This window comes from Podarcis bocagei (genome assembly GCF_964188305.1).
Source record: "Podarcis bocagei genome assembly, chromosome: 4".
Classification (NCBI taxonomy): domain Eukaryota; kingdom Metazoa; phylum Chordata; class Lepidosauria; order Squamata; family Lacertidae; genus Podarcis; species Podarcis bocagei.
In genome coordinates, this window is record NC_138128.1 from 25,310,558 (window position 1) to 25,326,474 (window position 15,917).

The following is a 15,917-nucleotide window of genomic DNA, read 5'->3' on the forward strand; positions in this document are numbered from 1 at the left end:
ACCAAACTGAGAGGGGTACCTAACACAGCACAAGACAGAATCATGATTCAATAGGACCTTAACAAATAGGAAAACTGGACCAAAACTAAAAACATGGATTCCAATAGGGACAAATGTAAGGTTCTATATGCAGGCAGGAAGAACCAGCTGCAGAAACATAAGTTGGGATACACCTGGCTTGCCCGTAGAGCACGTGAAAAGGATCTGTGGGTCTCAGCAGACCAGAAATTTAATATGAGTCAACAGTGTGATGCAGCGGCAAAAAAAGTGAATGCTATTCTAGGATGCATCAACAGAAGTATAGTGTCCAGAATGAGGGAAGTCACAGTACTGCTTCATTCTGCATTAGTCAGACCACACCTGGAATACCATGTCCAGTTCTGGGCACCACAATTTAAGAAGGATGCTGACAGGTTGGAACGTGTGCAGAGGAGGGCAACAAGGATGATCATGGGTCTGGAAACCAAGCCTTATGAGGAACAGTTGAAGGAGTTGGGTGTATTTAACCTGGATAAGAGGAACCTGAGAGGAGAGCCAAACATCTAAAGGGCTCTCACATGGAAGTTAGAGCAAGATTCTTTTGTCCCGCTCCAGATGGTAGACTTGAACCAATGGATTCAAGTTACTGGAAAAACCACCTAAACATCAGGAAGATCTTTCTGAAAGTAAGGTTTGACTGTGGAACAGACTCCCTCAGAAGGTGGTGGACTCTCCTTTATTGTAGGTTTTTAAACAGAGGTGGAGTGACCATTTGTCATGGATGCTTTAATTGAGATTCCTGCATAGCTAGGGGTTGGGACTAGACCTCAGGGTCCCTTCCAACTCTACAATTCTATGATTCTATATAGCAGGGGGATTACACAGAATCAAGAGACTGCATGAGACTTCATCAGTCTGCAATGACAAGGGTGTGCTAGATTAAAAACTGATGCTTTTAATCTCTGGATTATATTGCTGTGTGAAGAACTGCTGCATCTCCACCAAGACGTTGCAAAATGCTTTGATCATATACCTCTGTGGAAATGCAATCAGGGTTGAGCAAATGCAGAGATACAAAATAGGCACATTAGGGATTTACTTTCAATTTAAATGCTATTATACTTAAATGCAATTATAAGCTTTGCAGGATAGAATTTGCGAATGAAGATCTTTTCAAGATTGCGTGTACATTTTGCAACTGCCTGGGTAAATTAATATTTATTGAATATGTGTAGAAGCAATTAAAGAATGGAACGCTAAGTCAAGGATGTGTAATGTTTGCTTTAAAAAGGTAAAGGTAAAGGACCCCTGACAATTAAGTCCAGTCGCGAACGACTCTGGGGTTGTGGCGCTCATCTTGCTTTATTGGCCGAGGGAGCCGGCGTACAGCTTCCGGGTCATGTGGCCAGCATGACTAAGCCGCTTCTGGCGAACCAGAGCAGCGCATGGAAACACTGTTTACCTTCCCGCCGGAGTGGTACCTATTTATCTACTTGCACTTTTGACATGCTTTCAAACTGCTAGGTTGGCAGGAGCTGGGACTGAACAACAGGAGCTCACGGCATCACAGGGATTCAAACCGCCAACCTTCTGATCGGCAAGCTCTAGGCTCAGTGGTTTAGAAGGCAATGGTTTGATTTGATAAAATAGGGTTATTGGGTTTATTTTTGTTTGTTTGTTTTTTAAAAAGGAATCCCAAGTTGAAAATGGCAATGACATTGCAAGATCTTACTGCTATCTATCAATCAGAAGGTTAAAGTAATTTTTGAAGAAATCACAGAAAAATAACTGGACAAAAACTGTTATTTGCTGCAACTGAGATACAGCAGATTATGATTAACTGTTAACAATACAGACCATCTTTTCTATAACATGCCGTCATCCCAAATCATGTAGGAGCTACATATACACTAAAGCTCTGGTTGCAGTCTTCCCATCAGTAGCGGCCAGTGACACACCATGACTGTCCCAGCTTCCCAACACAGTGGGCCACTGGCGTTCACTGAGAGGTAGAGGAGAGGGGCAAGGCAAAGGAGCTGGGCCCAGTGCAGCACATCACAGCAAGAGGGGCAGTTTGGCTTCACTACCATGTGCCACACAGGGTCAAGCTCTCTGCACCTCGTGTCTCCCCTCATCCTCTGAGTCAGCCCAGCAATCTGCTGTGCTGGGCAGCCAGGAGAGTAATGTACCCCACCTGTGCCACCTCACCAGCCGCTACTGCTCCTCCTACTGCTGAATTCTTCATGGTAAGAGAGTATATTAGTGTTTTGAAAAAGGACTCCATGAATGCTTTGATAGAAGTCCAGGTATAGGTGAAAATCTGAAAGCGTTTGCAAGCTTTATGTATGTAGACTGAGGTCTAGTATTCAGCCACAATGGGAGTCTTGAACTGCGGCAATTAAAATGGCTAATCAACACTGAAATCCATAGAATTTTTCAGTTCTTGAGTAATATCAACATGCAATTATATGACTTATCCATCTTGAGATTAATAATCAGAGGAGGAAAAGTCAACCATTATCCCACGATTTCCATCCTTGCAAGAATGCAGGGAATTATGTCATCATCGCTCACTAGTAATCCATTGGCTTAGTCTTGGCATTTTATACTTTCCTAAGAAACAAGACTACTTTCTTCTTAAACAACAACAAAATGAAACATCTGTAGCATAAAGAAAGCCAAAAGTGTCCCCACAGCTGGCCCCATAGCCTCAGGGATGCTTTCAAGGAAGCACTGGAAGTTTGCACAAAGACTTTTAATAGCTATTACGGTTTTGGAAAAATGCTCTCTCGAGCCCTGCATTTTGAAACATTTTATTACAAAGGTCACTAATATGTATTCTAACTCTCTTTATAGGAACCAAAGGGTAATTCTAAGGGATAATTCATTTAACCAATTTCATTAGCTGAAGTTCTGACATATAAAAAGAACAACCAATCATCTCCAACATACCCACAAATGTGTTAGAAATTACACCACAGAAGGTTGTAGTAAATTTATTCAAATCTACCCAAGTAGTAGTAATTGTGGTAGTAGTAATAATTATTATTATTTATTTATACCCCACCCATCTGGCTGTGTTTCCCTAGCCACTCTGGGCAGCTCCCAACAGAATATATAAAAAAGCGACACAACATCAAACATTAAAAGCTTCCCTAAACAGGGCTGCCTTCAGATGTCTTCTAAAAGTCAGATAGTTGTTTATTTCCTTGACATCTGATGGTGTTCCAGAGGGCTGGCGCCACTACCGAGAAGGTCCTCTGACTGGTTCCCTGTAGCTTCACTTCTCACAGTACAAATCTGAGGCCCAAGCTTTAAGGGTTTGTAGGGATTTTCAGTGGGTGGGAATTTTCAAAGGCATTCATCAGAGGCCTAATCCCACGCAGCATGAGAATGAAAAGTAAAGGAGCTACACAACATGTTGCAAATAGTAAAGATGGGCAAGAGGCAAGACATAGCAAGATCTACTGAAATCTCAGCTGGGGCTCTCTATTACTTGGAACCAATCAGGCTCTGGGTGATTTGTCACCCAGCATCAGAGGTTAGGCAAAATCCACAGCTTGTCGGCCCTTACAGACTGGTCAACTGCATATACCTTCTTCCAGCATTTCTCAGACCTATTTTCAAAACTCTCTTTCCAAAGGTTATATACATCAAGATATCAAAGGTCCTGATAAACATATTACCGCTGGTTGCCTGTTAGAGGCTGAGGATAGGCAGCTGCTTGCTGATGAATGTACCCACTCGGCTGTTGTTGTGTCTGCCGTAGTCTTTCCATCAGAGCAGGGTTCAAATGAGCTGCTTGATAGGCCCTGGAGTTGTAGGTAGGTGAAAGAACGATGCCTCCGGCCTGCTGTGATTGCAATGGCATCTGAGTGCTATACATTGTGTAGCCATGAGGAATAGTCTGCACAAAAAAACAGGCCAAGGCACAAGTTGCTTTGATTTCGATGCTTCTAAAGGAAGCTTGCCATTATTATGATTGTTTATTTATTTTTTAAAACAAACAAGCAAGCAGCACACCAGGATGACAAGGAATGTATACTGTGCTGTTACTTGAAATAGCAACCAGACACAAAAAAAATCCCCATAGTTTAATTATGCTTATTTTCAATTTGCTAGGCTCAAATGGCAGCCATACATGCTTGCAGGTTTCGTATTATTCTATCTTTTCAGCACAGCAAAGGCTGGGCAATATACGATAAATGAAACCTCCAAACTGCTGCTTTTATGCAGGGTGGTTTCCACACAGAGGATGGACTGGCATGACTGTGGCAGCACCAGTCCAGCTGCTTCACTTCTGCATAAATCACAACTTTTGTGTAAAAGCATAAATTCACGCAAATAATGTCTCCTGGCCACAAGGACATGGAGGTAAGGACACGAGTTTCCAATCTTCTTGCATGCAAAATGCCATCAGTGCTAGCCCATATTTACTAAACTTCACTAAACAGTGTTTGTTGTACTCAGAGTAGACCCCTCATAAAACCTGCAGGGTCGTATGCAACCAAGTTCTACTCAAGAGTTGACCCACACTGAAATTAGTAGACCTAGTTTAGTCATGCCCATAAATTTCAATGGGTCTACTCTGAGTACAATGAACACTGAACACGGCTGGATCTCAATGTAAGGCATAGGCAAGGCCTTAGCACATCCTTTCCCTACACAGACCAATTCTTATTTACCTGTGTCTGTTGTATCCCTGGATATTGCGGAAGTTGAGAAGCTGGCCGGATTTGTTGAGCAAAAAGAACAGCCTGGTCGATAGTTGGACCCTGCAAAAAAATAAAAATTACAAATTTAAAAAATATATTACTTATTGTAAATTTAAAGATTACATGTTTAGGGACACCTGTGCGAACAGTTCAGGCATTCAAGGCATTTTGAAATACAACCTAAGAACAGAAGTTGGTATGTTTCCAATATTTTTCTTTCTGAAGGCAAGTGATGCCGGGTTATACATTATGTACATAGCTGAATTTCTTAACTGCATTTTTTTAAAAAAAGGAATTGGATGTCCCATTGACCTTTTCTTCTTTCAACCCAGTTACTGAGGTGCTTTCATGCTTTCCTCCTGGAACATTTCCCTGGAGTGTTTAATCTTGGCAAAACAGCTATTCAGCGCACCAATGCAGAGCTGAAGGTGGTTTGTTTACAGACACTGGCCTGGTTGAATGACTTTGGGCAAGGCTGGGGTGGGGTGGGTCCCAACAGACTTGTGCAGTGGAGAAGAAGCCTGCAAGTCCTAGCCCTGCTGACTCTTCCAAACATCTTCCATCAGGAAGCAGGAAGAAGCAGGGAGTCTTCAGAGGAAGAGAGCAGTCCCTACGGAGCTCTGAAGGAATGACACAAGTGAGATGCAACACAAAAACACACATCAGCAGCGCGGAGAGAACTGGCTGAGGAAACACGCTGCTGAGCCTTCAGTCGTTTTTATTTGATTTGATCCTGGGGATTATCATTTGAAGCTGAGGTGGTGATTTTAGGAAAGTGTGTGAGAGAAAAGACAAAAGATACTGAGAGGGCAAGTCAAAAAGATCCCAAGAACAAATGAGAGCCATATTAAGGAAGTCTCACTCCACCTTGAAATCCTGAGTAACAAACCCTAAATAGTTTAGATGAAGAGGAATATCTGGCAAGAAAAACTGCCACCAGTGGAATTGAAAACACACAAGAGTCAGGGAGAACAGAGGAGCATTGCTACCTAGTGGCAGGAGGGGAAATAACTTCATGTGGGTTTGGATTTTTATGTTCACATCTTCCCTCTGTGGATTTGTGGGCCATGTACCATTAGTTGCAAAAGTTTGGCTTCTTTGCTGTGGTATTTTTTTTGAATTACATCAACTTACTAACTTGGAGCCAGAAGATTTGATGTTACTGGAGTGGACTGTCCAAGAATACAGATGCAAGCAGGGAGAAGATCCCAGGGAGAAGATCACCTAGTGCAGGACATAGAATCATAGAATCATAGAGTTGGAAGAGACCATAAACCCCTGGACACGAGTAGGACTGCCAGGAACCATGCTGAGCCTCTGGAGCTACAAAACTGGACACTGATTCTGAGCCAGAGGAGCAACTACAGCGGTTGCAGACCTCAGAACTCTCCGAGGTGGTGGTGGAAGGCACGATTCCTGCCACTCTCCAGAGAGGGAAGAGACATGTGGTTGTGGAAATTGACTTCCTACAGGGAGGAAGTGATCAATAAAGTGAGCGTATAGAGAGCCTTGGGCAGAAGTGGTCATGGCCTCTTGGCTTTCATTATACCCAGGCAAGGGAAAGCTGAGTATATTTGGCCATGCACTCTAGACTTGAAGTAGGTTGATTTCAAAAAGCTTAAGGAACTACTGGGTGAAGGAAGACCCATAGTCAGAAATACTCAAAGAAAAAGGAGTTCAAGGTGGATGGGAATTTATTAAGAGGAGAAATATTGAAGACACAGATGCAGGCAATTCCAACAAGTGAGAAAAGTGGGAGGTATCTAAATAAACCAGTGTGCCTGCAGATAACAGGAGAACTGAGAAGTTAGAAGGGTATGTATAAGAAATGGAAGAAAAGGGAAATCATGAAGGAAGAGTATTCACAAGTTGCAAGGGGAAGGTCAGACGGGCCAAAGCTCAGAATGAACTCGTGATTGCAATAGAAGTCAAAGATAAGTTTGGAAAAAGGTTTCTTTGGCTATGTTCAAACAAGAGGAAGAACAAGCAAGTAGTAGGTTCCTTGCATGGAGAAGACAGAGAAATGCTATTGGGTAACAGAGAGAAGGCGGAACAGCTCAACACCTGCTTTGCCTTTGCCTAAAAGGAAAGCAGTGCCCAAACTGGCGATAACACAATAAACAAAAGAATGGACCCGAATCAATGGATTTAAGTTACAAGGAAGGAGATTCCAATTAAACATCAGGAAGGAATTTCTGACAGTAAGAGCTGCTAGACAGTGAAACTGACTCCCTTGGAAGGAGGTGGTCTCGCCTTCATTGGAGATTTTTAAGCAGAGGTTGGCTGGTCATCTGCCATCAATGTTTTAGTTGAAAGGTCTATACAGCAGGGAACTGGACTACATGGCCCCTGGGGTCCCTTCCTACTCTAAAATTCTAAGATTCTATAAAAATTAATCCACACATTTTATAAACAAAAAAGAAATGTGACGCAATGCCCAGCAGACAAATATGTTGCGTGTCATTAGGAAAAGGGGACTTAGACATTGATGTATGTGGTCTCATAAGCAAACACAAAACCCACAGTCAGGCACAAAGTATATAAATAAACAAATAAGACTACCTTAGCAAAAAAAAACCAGATTGCAGCAGTGTTTTCAAACATTTGGAATGAGAGTCCTTTCTAAGGGGCTCTTAATCTACCTTCCAGCGAGCAGCAAACTTGCATAGCAGGCAGAGCAGAAACTCCTTTCTAATATGCCAGTTTTTTTGGGGGGGGGGTACAGTTGCAGGGAGAATTGCAGGGAATATATTGCTTGGGGAATGAAATAGGCACCCCAATCCACAGAGTGAAATGTTACAGCTCACACTACCAGCTCAGGATTCTACGATTTTGTTGCATGTTGTGCATGAAACCTAACTTGGGTTCTGGGTATGGTTTTATGTGCCTACAATCCTAAATCAAGTAGAGGCTCGACTGGATCAGCACATTCCTAAAATGTAAGACGAAGAAAGCAGCTGCTGAGGCCTTGCCTGGGCTTGTTGCCTTAGAAGCCGTTGCTGCTGTTGTTGCTGCTGCTGTTGTTGCTGCTGCTGCTGAAGTAGCTTCATCTGGAGCAGTTGCTGCTGCTGCTGCTGTGAAGCAATTGCGTGAATTGATGGTGGCTGCATCATGGTGCCAGAACGCCTCTGCAGCATGTTAGACAGCACTTGTTTTGTGTTGCTTGGGACAAAGGAGTTGGGAGGGTCCAATCTGGAGCCACCTGTGAATGCAATGGGATAGATGATAGATAGATGGATAGATATACACACAGGAAGAAAACGCTATAAATAAGTCAGAAATTAAATTGTTATATAAAAAGGGGGGAAACGCTATGTAAAAATTACATTAAAAATTTCTTTGCTCTCTGGCGCCATCTGGTGTTACATGTTTATAATGAATTCAAAATGTTTTTTGACGAATGTAGCTGAGTCCATAGATATATAGATATATAGATAGATAGATAGATAGATAGATAGATAGATAGATAGATATGAGGTGGGGGGTTGTTTACAATCCTAATGCATAATAATGCATAATAATGTTTTTTTCTTGTTTACTTTGCCAAAGTGCAGAAATACATATCCTTTAAAACCTAGGTTTCACTTTGCTTCCCCTTGCGAGTATGTGAAACAAGATTTGTAAACAACAACAACAAAAACTACTGTTTTTTTCTAGACACACTAGGGAGTAAAATGACTTTTAACTACTACCGTATTTTTCGCCCTATAGGATGCACTTTTCCCCCTCCAAAAATGGAGGAGAAATGTGTGTGCGTCCTATGGGGCGAATGCAGGCTTTCGCTGAAGCCTGGAGAGAGAGAGGGGTTGGTGCGCACGACCCCTCTCGCTCTCCAGGCTTCAGGAGAGCCCCACCGCCAGCCCACAAGCTTGGGGGACAGCGGGGAGGCGGAACGCCGCCATCCCGCTGTCTCCCGACGTGGTTTGGAGGCTGGCGGCGGGGAGAAGCCCGCTTCTCCCCCCGCCAGCCCCACAAGCTGGGGGACAGGGGGGAGGCGCAGCGTGCCCAGGCTTAGCTTCGCGCAGCTCTCCGCAAGCAGTGGGAGCCCGGCGCTGGGCTCCCACGCTTGCGGAGAGCTGCATGTTCTGGGGGCTGGGGTCGGGGAAGCTCGGGCTTCCCCCGCCCCAGCCCCGCGCCTGGGGGGGGGAATATTTTTTTTCCTTTATTCCCCCCCCCAAAAAAAATTAGGTGCGTCCTATGGGCCGGTGCGTCCTATAGGGCGAAAAATACGGTAATTCTATAGCATCCAAATGCTTAGAGATCCGTCATCCTACCAAGCCATTTAAACCTTGCTTACAATGGAAGGTGAGCTTTTTCAAATATCAAAGTAAAAACAAAACAAAACTGAAGTTGAGCAGCTTTTAACCACAATTAACAACAGTTAACTGTTGTTTTCTGTTTCTTTCTGCCTTTTGCATAACTATGACTGCCTTCTGAAGATAGCAGAATTGGGGGGAAAGAACTAAAAAATAATATTACTTCTGTATGATGCAGCAAGCTTCTGGTGCCCGTTACAAAGCAGAGACCTACCTGGTGGAAGAGGCTGATTCTGGACGAAGAAAGCAGCTTGCTGGGGCTGCCCCATAACATTATAGCCCCACAAAGCAGACTGGGGGTGGTGCATCATTTGAGATGGAAGTGGTGAATAGTTGGGAGGGACTCTATATACATTGTTCTGAGTGTAATCCTTAGGCGAAACAGGAAAAGTTAAACATTATTTGCATCCATACCCTACTAATTCATAAACAATGCCAATTTTCCTACTGAACTATTAAAGAATTTATGACAAGTCCTTTTGTGGTTTACAATACAAAACCAATTCAGTCATAGACCCGGAAGAGATAAACTAAATATGACATCTTCTTGGCTGTCCAACAGTGCTTCATTTTATACTTTTTCTGCATGCTATACAACATGTCAGGTCATAATGTTATCAAAGCCGTGCTGTGTGGGCAACTTAACGACAAATTCACACTGTGCATTCAAGCTTCAGAGAATGAAATTATGGGGAAGAAATTAAGTTAGCTGTCCTAAGGAATCTCTCGTGCGAAGGATTATTCCACCATATATCTAAGTACATGAAGCGGTTTCAAAATTTTCTATCTTCAGGAAATACTTTTTGCTTTCGCTCGTCTGCCATATGATCCCTCTGTATCACCAGGGGCATGTTCTAAGGTGGACTTAATCAACACGAAAGGCAGATACAGTGGTATCTCAGGTTACAGATCCTTCAGATTACAGACGCTTCAGGTTACAGACTCCGCTAACCCAGAAATAGTACCTCGGGTTAAGAACTTTGCTTCAGGATGAGAACAGAAATCGTGCTCTAGTGGCGCGGCGGTAGCGGGAGGCCTCATTAGCTAAAGTGGTGCTTCAGGTTAAGAACAGTTTCAGGTTAAAAACGGACCTCCGGAACGAATTAAGTTCTTAACCTGAGGTACCACTGTACTAACAAACACCTTCCACTGGGGGGGGGGGGAGCTGTTCCTGCCTCTCCTAAGTAGCAATAGGAGTCAAACCCAAGTCTGGATGCCCCCTTCCCACTCATGAGGTAAAATTTCCATTTCACGCTGCAAGTTTTAATCGCTTACATCAGGTTTGGAAGTTGGTTTTGTCTTTCGCTTCTTGCCTTTTGCCTTCTTCTCTTCGTCTGCTAAAGGTTTGCCCTGATCTGACAGCTCTGCTGACTTCCTTTCCGGTTCCTGAGACGCAGGGGTAGATGGCTCTTCCTCCTCCTCCTCTTCTTCAGGAGGGAGGGGTAAAGGCTCGAGGTAGTAACTTCGGGGCTTGGGTTTAGAGTGGGCGTGGTAGAGGAGAAGGTGCTGCTGCTCCTCGTATTTTATTACTTTCCTGTCGATACGGACAGTTCCAAACCAAGCCCAGGATAGCGGAGCAGGATTTCTATTGCCCTCAAATAAATCCCACGGGGATACTTTCTGCTTAGTTGAGACTTGAAGCCCCTGTTTAAAAATGTAAAGGGATAGTTTTTATTTGTCATTTCTTACCTAAACTTCATGTAGCCTAAAATAAAGTTGCAGCACACACGGTAATGTGAACTATTGAAAGTTATGCACAGAACAGTCAAAAGAACATTATGGTTTATCAGTAATGTAAAATAAAGATGTCACCCGTTTTAAATGTCAATCATACCTCAATAGATTTTATGCTTTTGTTGCTGTTAAATGCTTTGCTGTTTTTTATGATATACTGTACAAATATTTTTATAAATAAAATAAAAACTCTCCAGAATTGAAAACTAGATAAAATAGTTGTTCTAGTACGTTATTCAAGGCATTCCAAAAAATCTATGCCATGCAGCACAATCTTTTAGAAATAAAACTCATATATTCTATCTGACTTCCCCTTATAATGTTTACAGTGTTCACCTAAATCACAAATGTTTGATGCCCCAGGTTTACATATCACATAAGCAAAGAGTGAAATGTCTGCAGCAAAGGCTAATTAGAAAGTTTAACCATATTTGGGGCATTGCCCATATCTCTCATCTTAAAAAAACCAACCCCGGCCTTGTCAATCTCACAATCCCACAACAGATTCCAAATAAAATTTAAATTGTTGAATGTGATTAATATCCAGTTAAGACTCAAACCTGATGCAGCACCTGCTGTCTTGAGCTCTTGTGATGGGCAGCTTGACCACTGCAATTTGCCACTAGCTGGCAGTATTGTCTGCATTTAGTTGGTGGTTTTAGAATCTGTCATGCAAAAGTTGCTTTAAATTATTTCAGACAACAGACAGTGAGCTCTTCCTGCAGCCAAGCTGGTGCCAAAGATATTGCTCTGCTTTCCTTTGGCCCACACCAGAGAGGCCAAGAGGGTTGGGTGTTGTTGCCTGGGCAGCCCAGGACCTCCAGCACCCAGGGCAGCGCAGTCCGTATGGAGTGCGCATGTGCGGCATCCCGTGCACGCACACATTCTGTACAGAATGCCACACATGTGTAGCCCGTATGGGCTGCCACTTGCGAGCAGCATCCTGTACGGAGTGCACATGTGCAGTCTGCCGTACGGACGCCATGCAAACGGCATCCCGTATGGACTGCACATGCGTGGTGACCGTACGGGCTGCCGCACATGCGCAGTCCATATGGGCTGCCGCTTGTATGGACGGCGTGCGAGAGCAGCAGCCCATACAGACTGCGCATGCCCTCAGCTGCTCTACAGCTGGGGGGAGGCAGGGGCCATATTGTCACACACCCCTGATTGGCACACAGGGCGGCCCGCCCCCTCCACACACCCCTTCCTACACCCCTGTATACACTGCCAGGCTTGTGTCCCAGGGAGGTCACCTCAGAGCTGCTAACACAGTGGTTTGATTTCACCCCCGGAGGTGTACTTCCTTATTTCTTGAGACAGACAGATGCCAACAACCCTCTTAGACTGCATTCCTAACCCCTCTTATCTGGGAGCAACTCCTATTTAATTCAGTAGGCTTTCCATCCAAATAGAATTGGTTAAGATTTGCCTTTGAGCATAGAAGATTCACCATGGGGTACCAAAATCTACTCAGCTACAGATAAGTAAAGCCCCGGTCCAAATCTTGCCTCTAACATGAATTCACTTGGTGGCCTTCATAAGTCACTCTATCAGCTTCACTCTTCCCATCTATATTAGAGGGGCTGATAATATTAAGGCATGCTTTAGCGTTCTTCTAAGAATTTCTAACTAGGTAATGCATGCAGAGTTCTCTGAATATTTGGAAACACTATGCATTTTTACAAGTATTATTATTAAGTGGAATGTTGCCTAATAGAAAGGGCAGAGAATTGTTTCTTTGCTTTGCAGAATATGGTAGAAGCTGTAATAACAACATAACAGAAAAACATTCACGGCCTTCTGTGAATAAATGAGTTGAATGGATCTGATTAAAGGGCCACCAAGTTATCTTTTGGCTGTCACATGCATGAGAAAGTTGGCACGCCTTAAAAGTAAAGTTAATTCTTGCCTGTTTCTTATCGATGGAGTCAAATCCAGCAATTTTGTTTCCCTTGGTATCAATTAGTGATCCCATAGGCTCACAAGCAATAATGTCACACATCTGCTTAGGCAAGGGAAGAAGTTGACGAACTTTGTCAATACTTTCTGAACACTTATCTCCCAGTTCTTTCTGCAAGGGGGTAAAAAGGACAAATGTTAAGGAAGCATTTCAAAATTGCAGACCAGAAATGTTTCATTATGAGTCATTTCCCTGTACTTTTACTATTTTTATTCCACAGTCTTCACTGTGCCTTAAAAATGTGCTTTATAAGCTATTTCTGCTCATCTGATGGGACCCCCTCCCAAAAAATCTAACTATAGAAATCTGCATTTAATGTTGATGTAGAAGCCTAAAGAACAGATGAGCAATGGTGTCGGGGGGCGGGGAATCATCTGCAGTTTTAGCATATCATATTGGGCCAAGCCAAAGTACCATGGACAGAAAGCTATCATGTCTACCAAGTCAAGACATTTGTCTAGCTAACCCAGAATTGCCTACTCTGACTTGCTGTGATTCTACATATTCTTTGGGCATTGAACCTGGGATGATTTCCTTGCAAGGCATGAGCTATTGTTGTCAACCAAATATTGCATCTGTGATAAAGAGTGCCTAACAGGCAAAGGGGCATACGCTCCTATTTGGAGGAATCCCAGTTACAAAAGTATTTGCACACACAGTAGACTTTTCCACATCAGGCATGGCTGCTTCATTTCCACATGTTCTGTGGAAATGAACTGGAGTGATTTTTGTTTGTTGAAGTAATCCATTTAGAATTGGGTGTGTCAGTGTCATCTATTAATTAGTCTAGATCCCTTTGGATAAAATATACAAGCAACACTGCAGATGTCAAAAGACTGGGAAATGGCTACAGGCTCATGCAATTTCTCCTCCTGCCTCCTCTCTTGTGTGCTTGTTCCTGATCTCTTAACCAGGCTAGCAAATGACTTGCGCACCAAGCCTTTCTGTCCTGTTTCTTAATTATTATTCATTAGTAGATGATTCCCTTATTTCCTTATATCTACATACCCCTCCTTTACACAAAAAAGTGGGGGGAACTGCTAGAAAAGTGATTCATAGAATCATAGAATCATAGAGTTGGAATAGACCACAAGGGCCATTGAGTCCAACCCCCTGCCAAGCAGGAAACAAGCAGGATTCGTTTAACAAAAGCATATTTCAGCAGTCAGACGGGAGACTTACTTTCAGCTTTTTCACCAAATTCATGTATGCTCTTTTGTTCTCTTCAGACCCCACCTGGGTTGCATTTGATAGGTCAGAAGCTAAGGTTCCATTGATCAACACACTCAGCATGTCAAGTACAGTTGTGAACAATTCACTAGGAGCATTAAGAAAAAAAGAAGTGAATTACACCACAAAGAGCAATAAATAAAGAAATAATGTTCTTCCTTTTAGCCAAATGTTTACTATTCCTCTCTGGGATGTCATAATCCGATCTAAACTGGATTGTGTGAGTCTCTGAAAGGACGTCCTACCACACCTGCTAGTTTGCTTCACTGTGGTCCTTTCCATGGTTTCTCAAGTCTGAATAAATGCATGGCCCTTATCTCAAGATACGCTCTGGTTTCCTCCAACTGCAGCAGGAATAAGACACCTCCAGCCAACAAACATTTGTTTTCTTGGCTGTATCTGAGACGGCCCTAGTATCTTTCAACTTGACCTCACCAAGTCAAAGTTCCAGAAGATTCCTCTTGATGGAATCTATGGAGGGAGCTATTACAGACCCTTTTAGCAACTTTGGTACTGCACAGGGGGGAAAATAATATTGTGTTATTATTAATGGTGCAGACATACTTGTTTGTTTGCATGTCAACGGTTCCTGATGTTATTATTTGAAGGAGCAGAAGTGCCCATTCTGTGGTCCACTGTGTACTTCTCTGCACCGTGTCAAACATTCCACCCACCTAAAATGAGAACCACATGGAAAAAAATTGAAGATAAACATGATGGACTAAATACATTGTGCTCTGCTTAATTATTTTTATTATTTTTATTAATTGCAAACACGTAAATACAAATATACATAAATAAAAGTAAAATGAAAAATAGAGAATATAAAAAGAAAAAAGAAACAGAACAAAGAATAAAAAATAGAAAGATAGATAACACATTTCAAAAAATAATAAATAAATAAAAATATTTTCATATCAACTTCTACATAAGGAAATCAAGCCTTTTGTGCTCTGCTTTATTTATGCTTATGGCCTAATTACATTGATTCCTAATATGTCCGTATTGGTACGTTCCTTGGAGATGCCAAACAGCTCTTGATATGTGGCTCTGGAGTAGCCATCCTTCCATTGACATGTCCCTCCTGTGTCATAGAATCATACTGTGAATTTGCTGCCATTTAGTGGTCAGTCCCTTGGAAGGTCTGTCCCGCACTTACACAGATGTGGGAGTGGGTCTGTACAGAGGGCATGGGCAAAATCAGAATGTAACGTGAGATTCAAATGACTGGTGAGCTGCCATGTTGCATTGTGTCTAGCGCAGCACCGTGTTGGTTACAAAGTGCTATGCTAGACACATAGAACACAGTGGGGTTCCGTAAGGGCCTTGCTGCACTCTAATCTCTCTGCCTGCATCAGTGCTAGATAACAACCTCGGAGTTTCTCTCACATTAAGTGCTTGCACACACAAATGTGTAACTGTTTTACACGTTCTTCATTTTCCAGTTTCAATATGCAGGTTTTTTTATATTACGGATATGAATATCACATTTCAGGAAAATAACTTGCAGGGTTTTGGACTAGATGACCCTTGCGGTATCTTCCAAATTCCGTGGGAACTTCTCCCATAGGGTGTTTTTTTTTTTCCAGATCAGGAAGCACAGGCAGCCAGGGAGGCTGCAGAGCACTGAATAAATGTTTAATGGGAAGCAAAAGTACATGCATACCACCCGTGACTACCTGGCAACAATAAAAGTACGCTCAATCCTGCGACAATGGAAACTGAAATTCTAAAGCAGGCTGCAAAAGAGGTCAAGTAACAGGTAAAGAAATTGGAGGGCAGGTTTCAGCACAGAACCATTAGGCTTGCCATATGGCCTCTTTTTCCAGGACACATCCTCTTTTTCATAGTTATGTAAAATGAGAGTCGTCATAGAGATCCATAGTTAAAAGTAGAAGTCGGCAAATGTGTCCTCTTTTTTGCTCTTCAAAATATGGCAACCCTAGAAGCAGTTTTACTGAGGAATGACATAGAAATAGT

General features: G+C 42.8%; 1 protein-coding gene across 2 annotated transcripts in view; it reads right to left on the bottom strand.

Annotated features, from left to right (window-relative positions):
* The window catches only part of MED12L (mediator complex subunit 12L), a 187,874-nt gene that overhangs the window by 14,481 nt on the left and 157,476 nt on the right, over positions 1-15,917 (bottom strand). The window contains exons 33-40 of one of the 2 annotated variants that reach the window (XM_081190734.1): positions 14,502-14,611; positions 13,890-14,025; positions 12,657-12,818; positions 10,286-10,654; positions 9,225-9,381; positions 7,649-7,896; positions 4,665-4,754; positions 3,666-3,886 (exon numbers count right to left, since the gene is read on the bottom strand). In XM_081190734.1, the coding sequence (XP_081046860.1) occupies positions 3,666-3,886; positions 4,665-4,754; positions 7,649-7,896; positions 9,225-9,381; positions 10,286-10,654; positions 12,657-12,818; positions 13,890-14,025; positions 14,502-14,611 (1,493 nt within the window). The remainder of the gene's footprint in view (positions 1-3,665; positions 3,887-4,664; positions 4,755-7,648; positions 7,897-9,224; positions 9,382-10,285; positions 10,655-12,656; positions 12,819-13,889; positions 14,026-14,501; positions 14,612-15,917) is intronic. The other variant, XM_081190735.1, reaches the window with a different exon arrangement.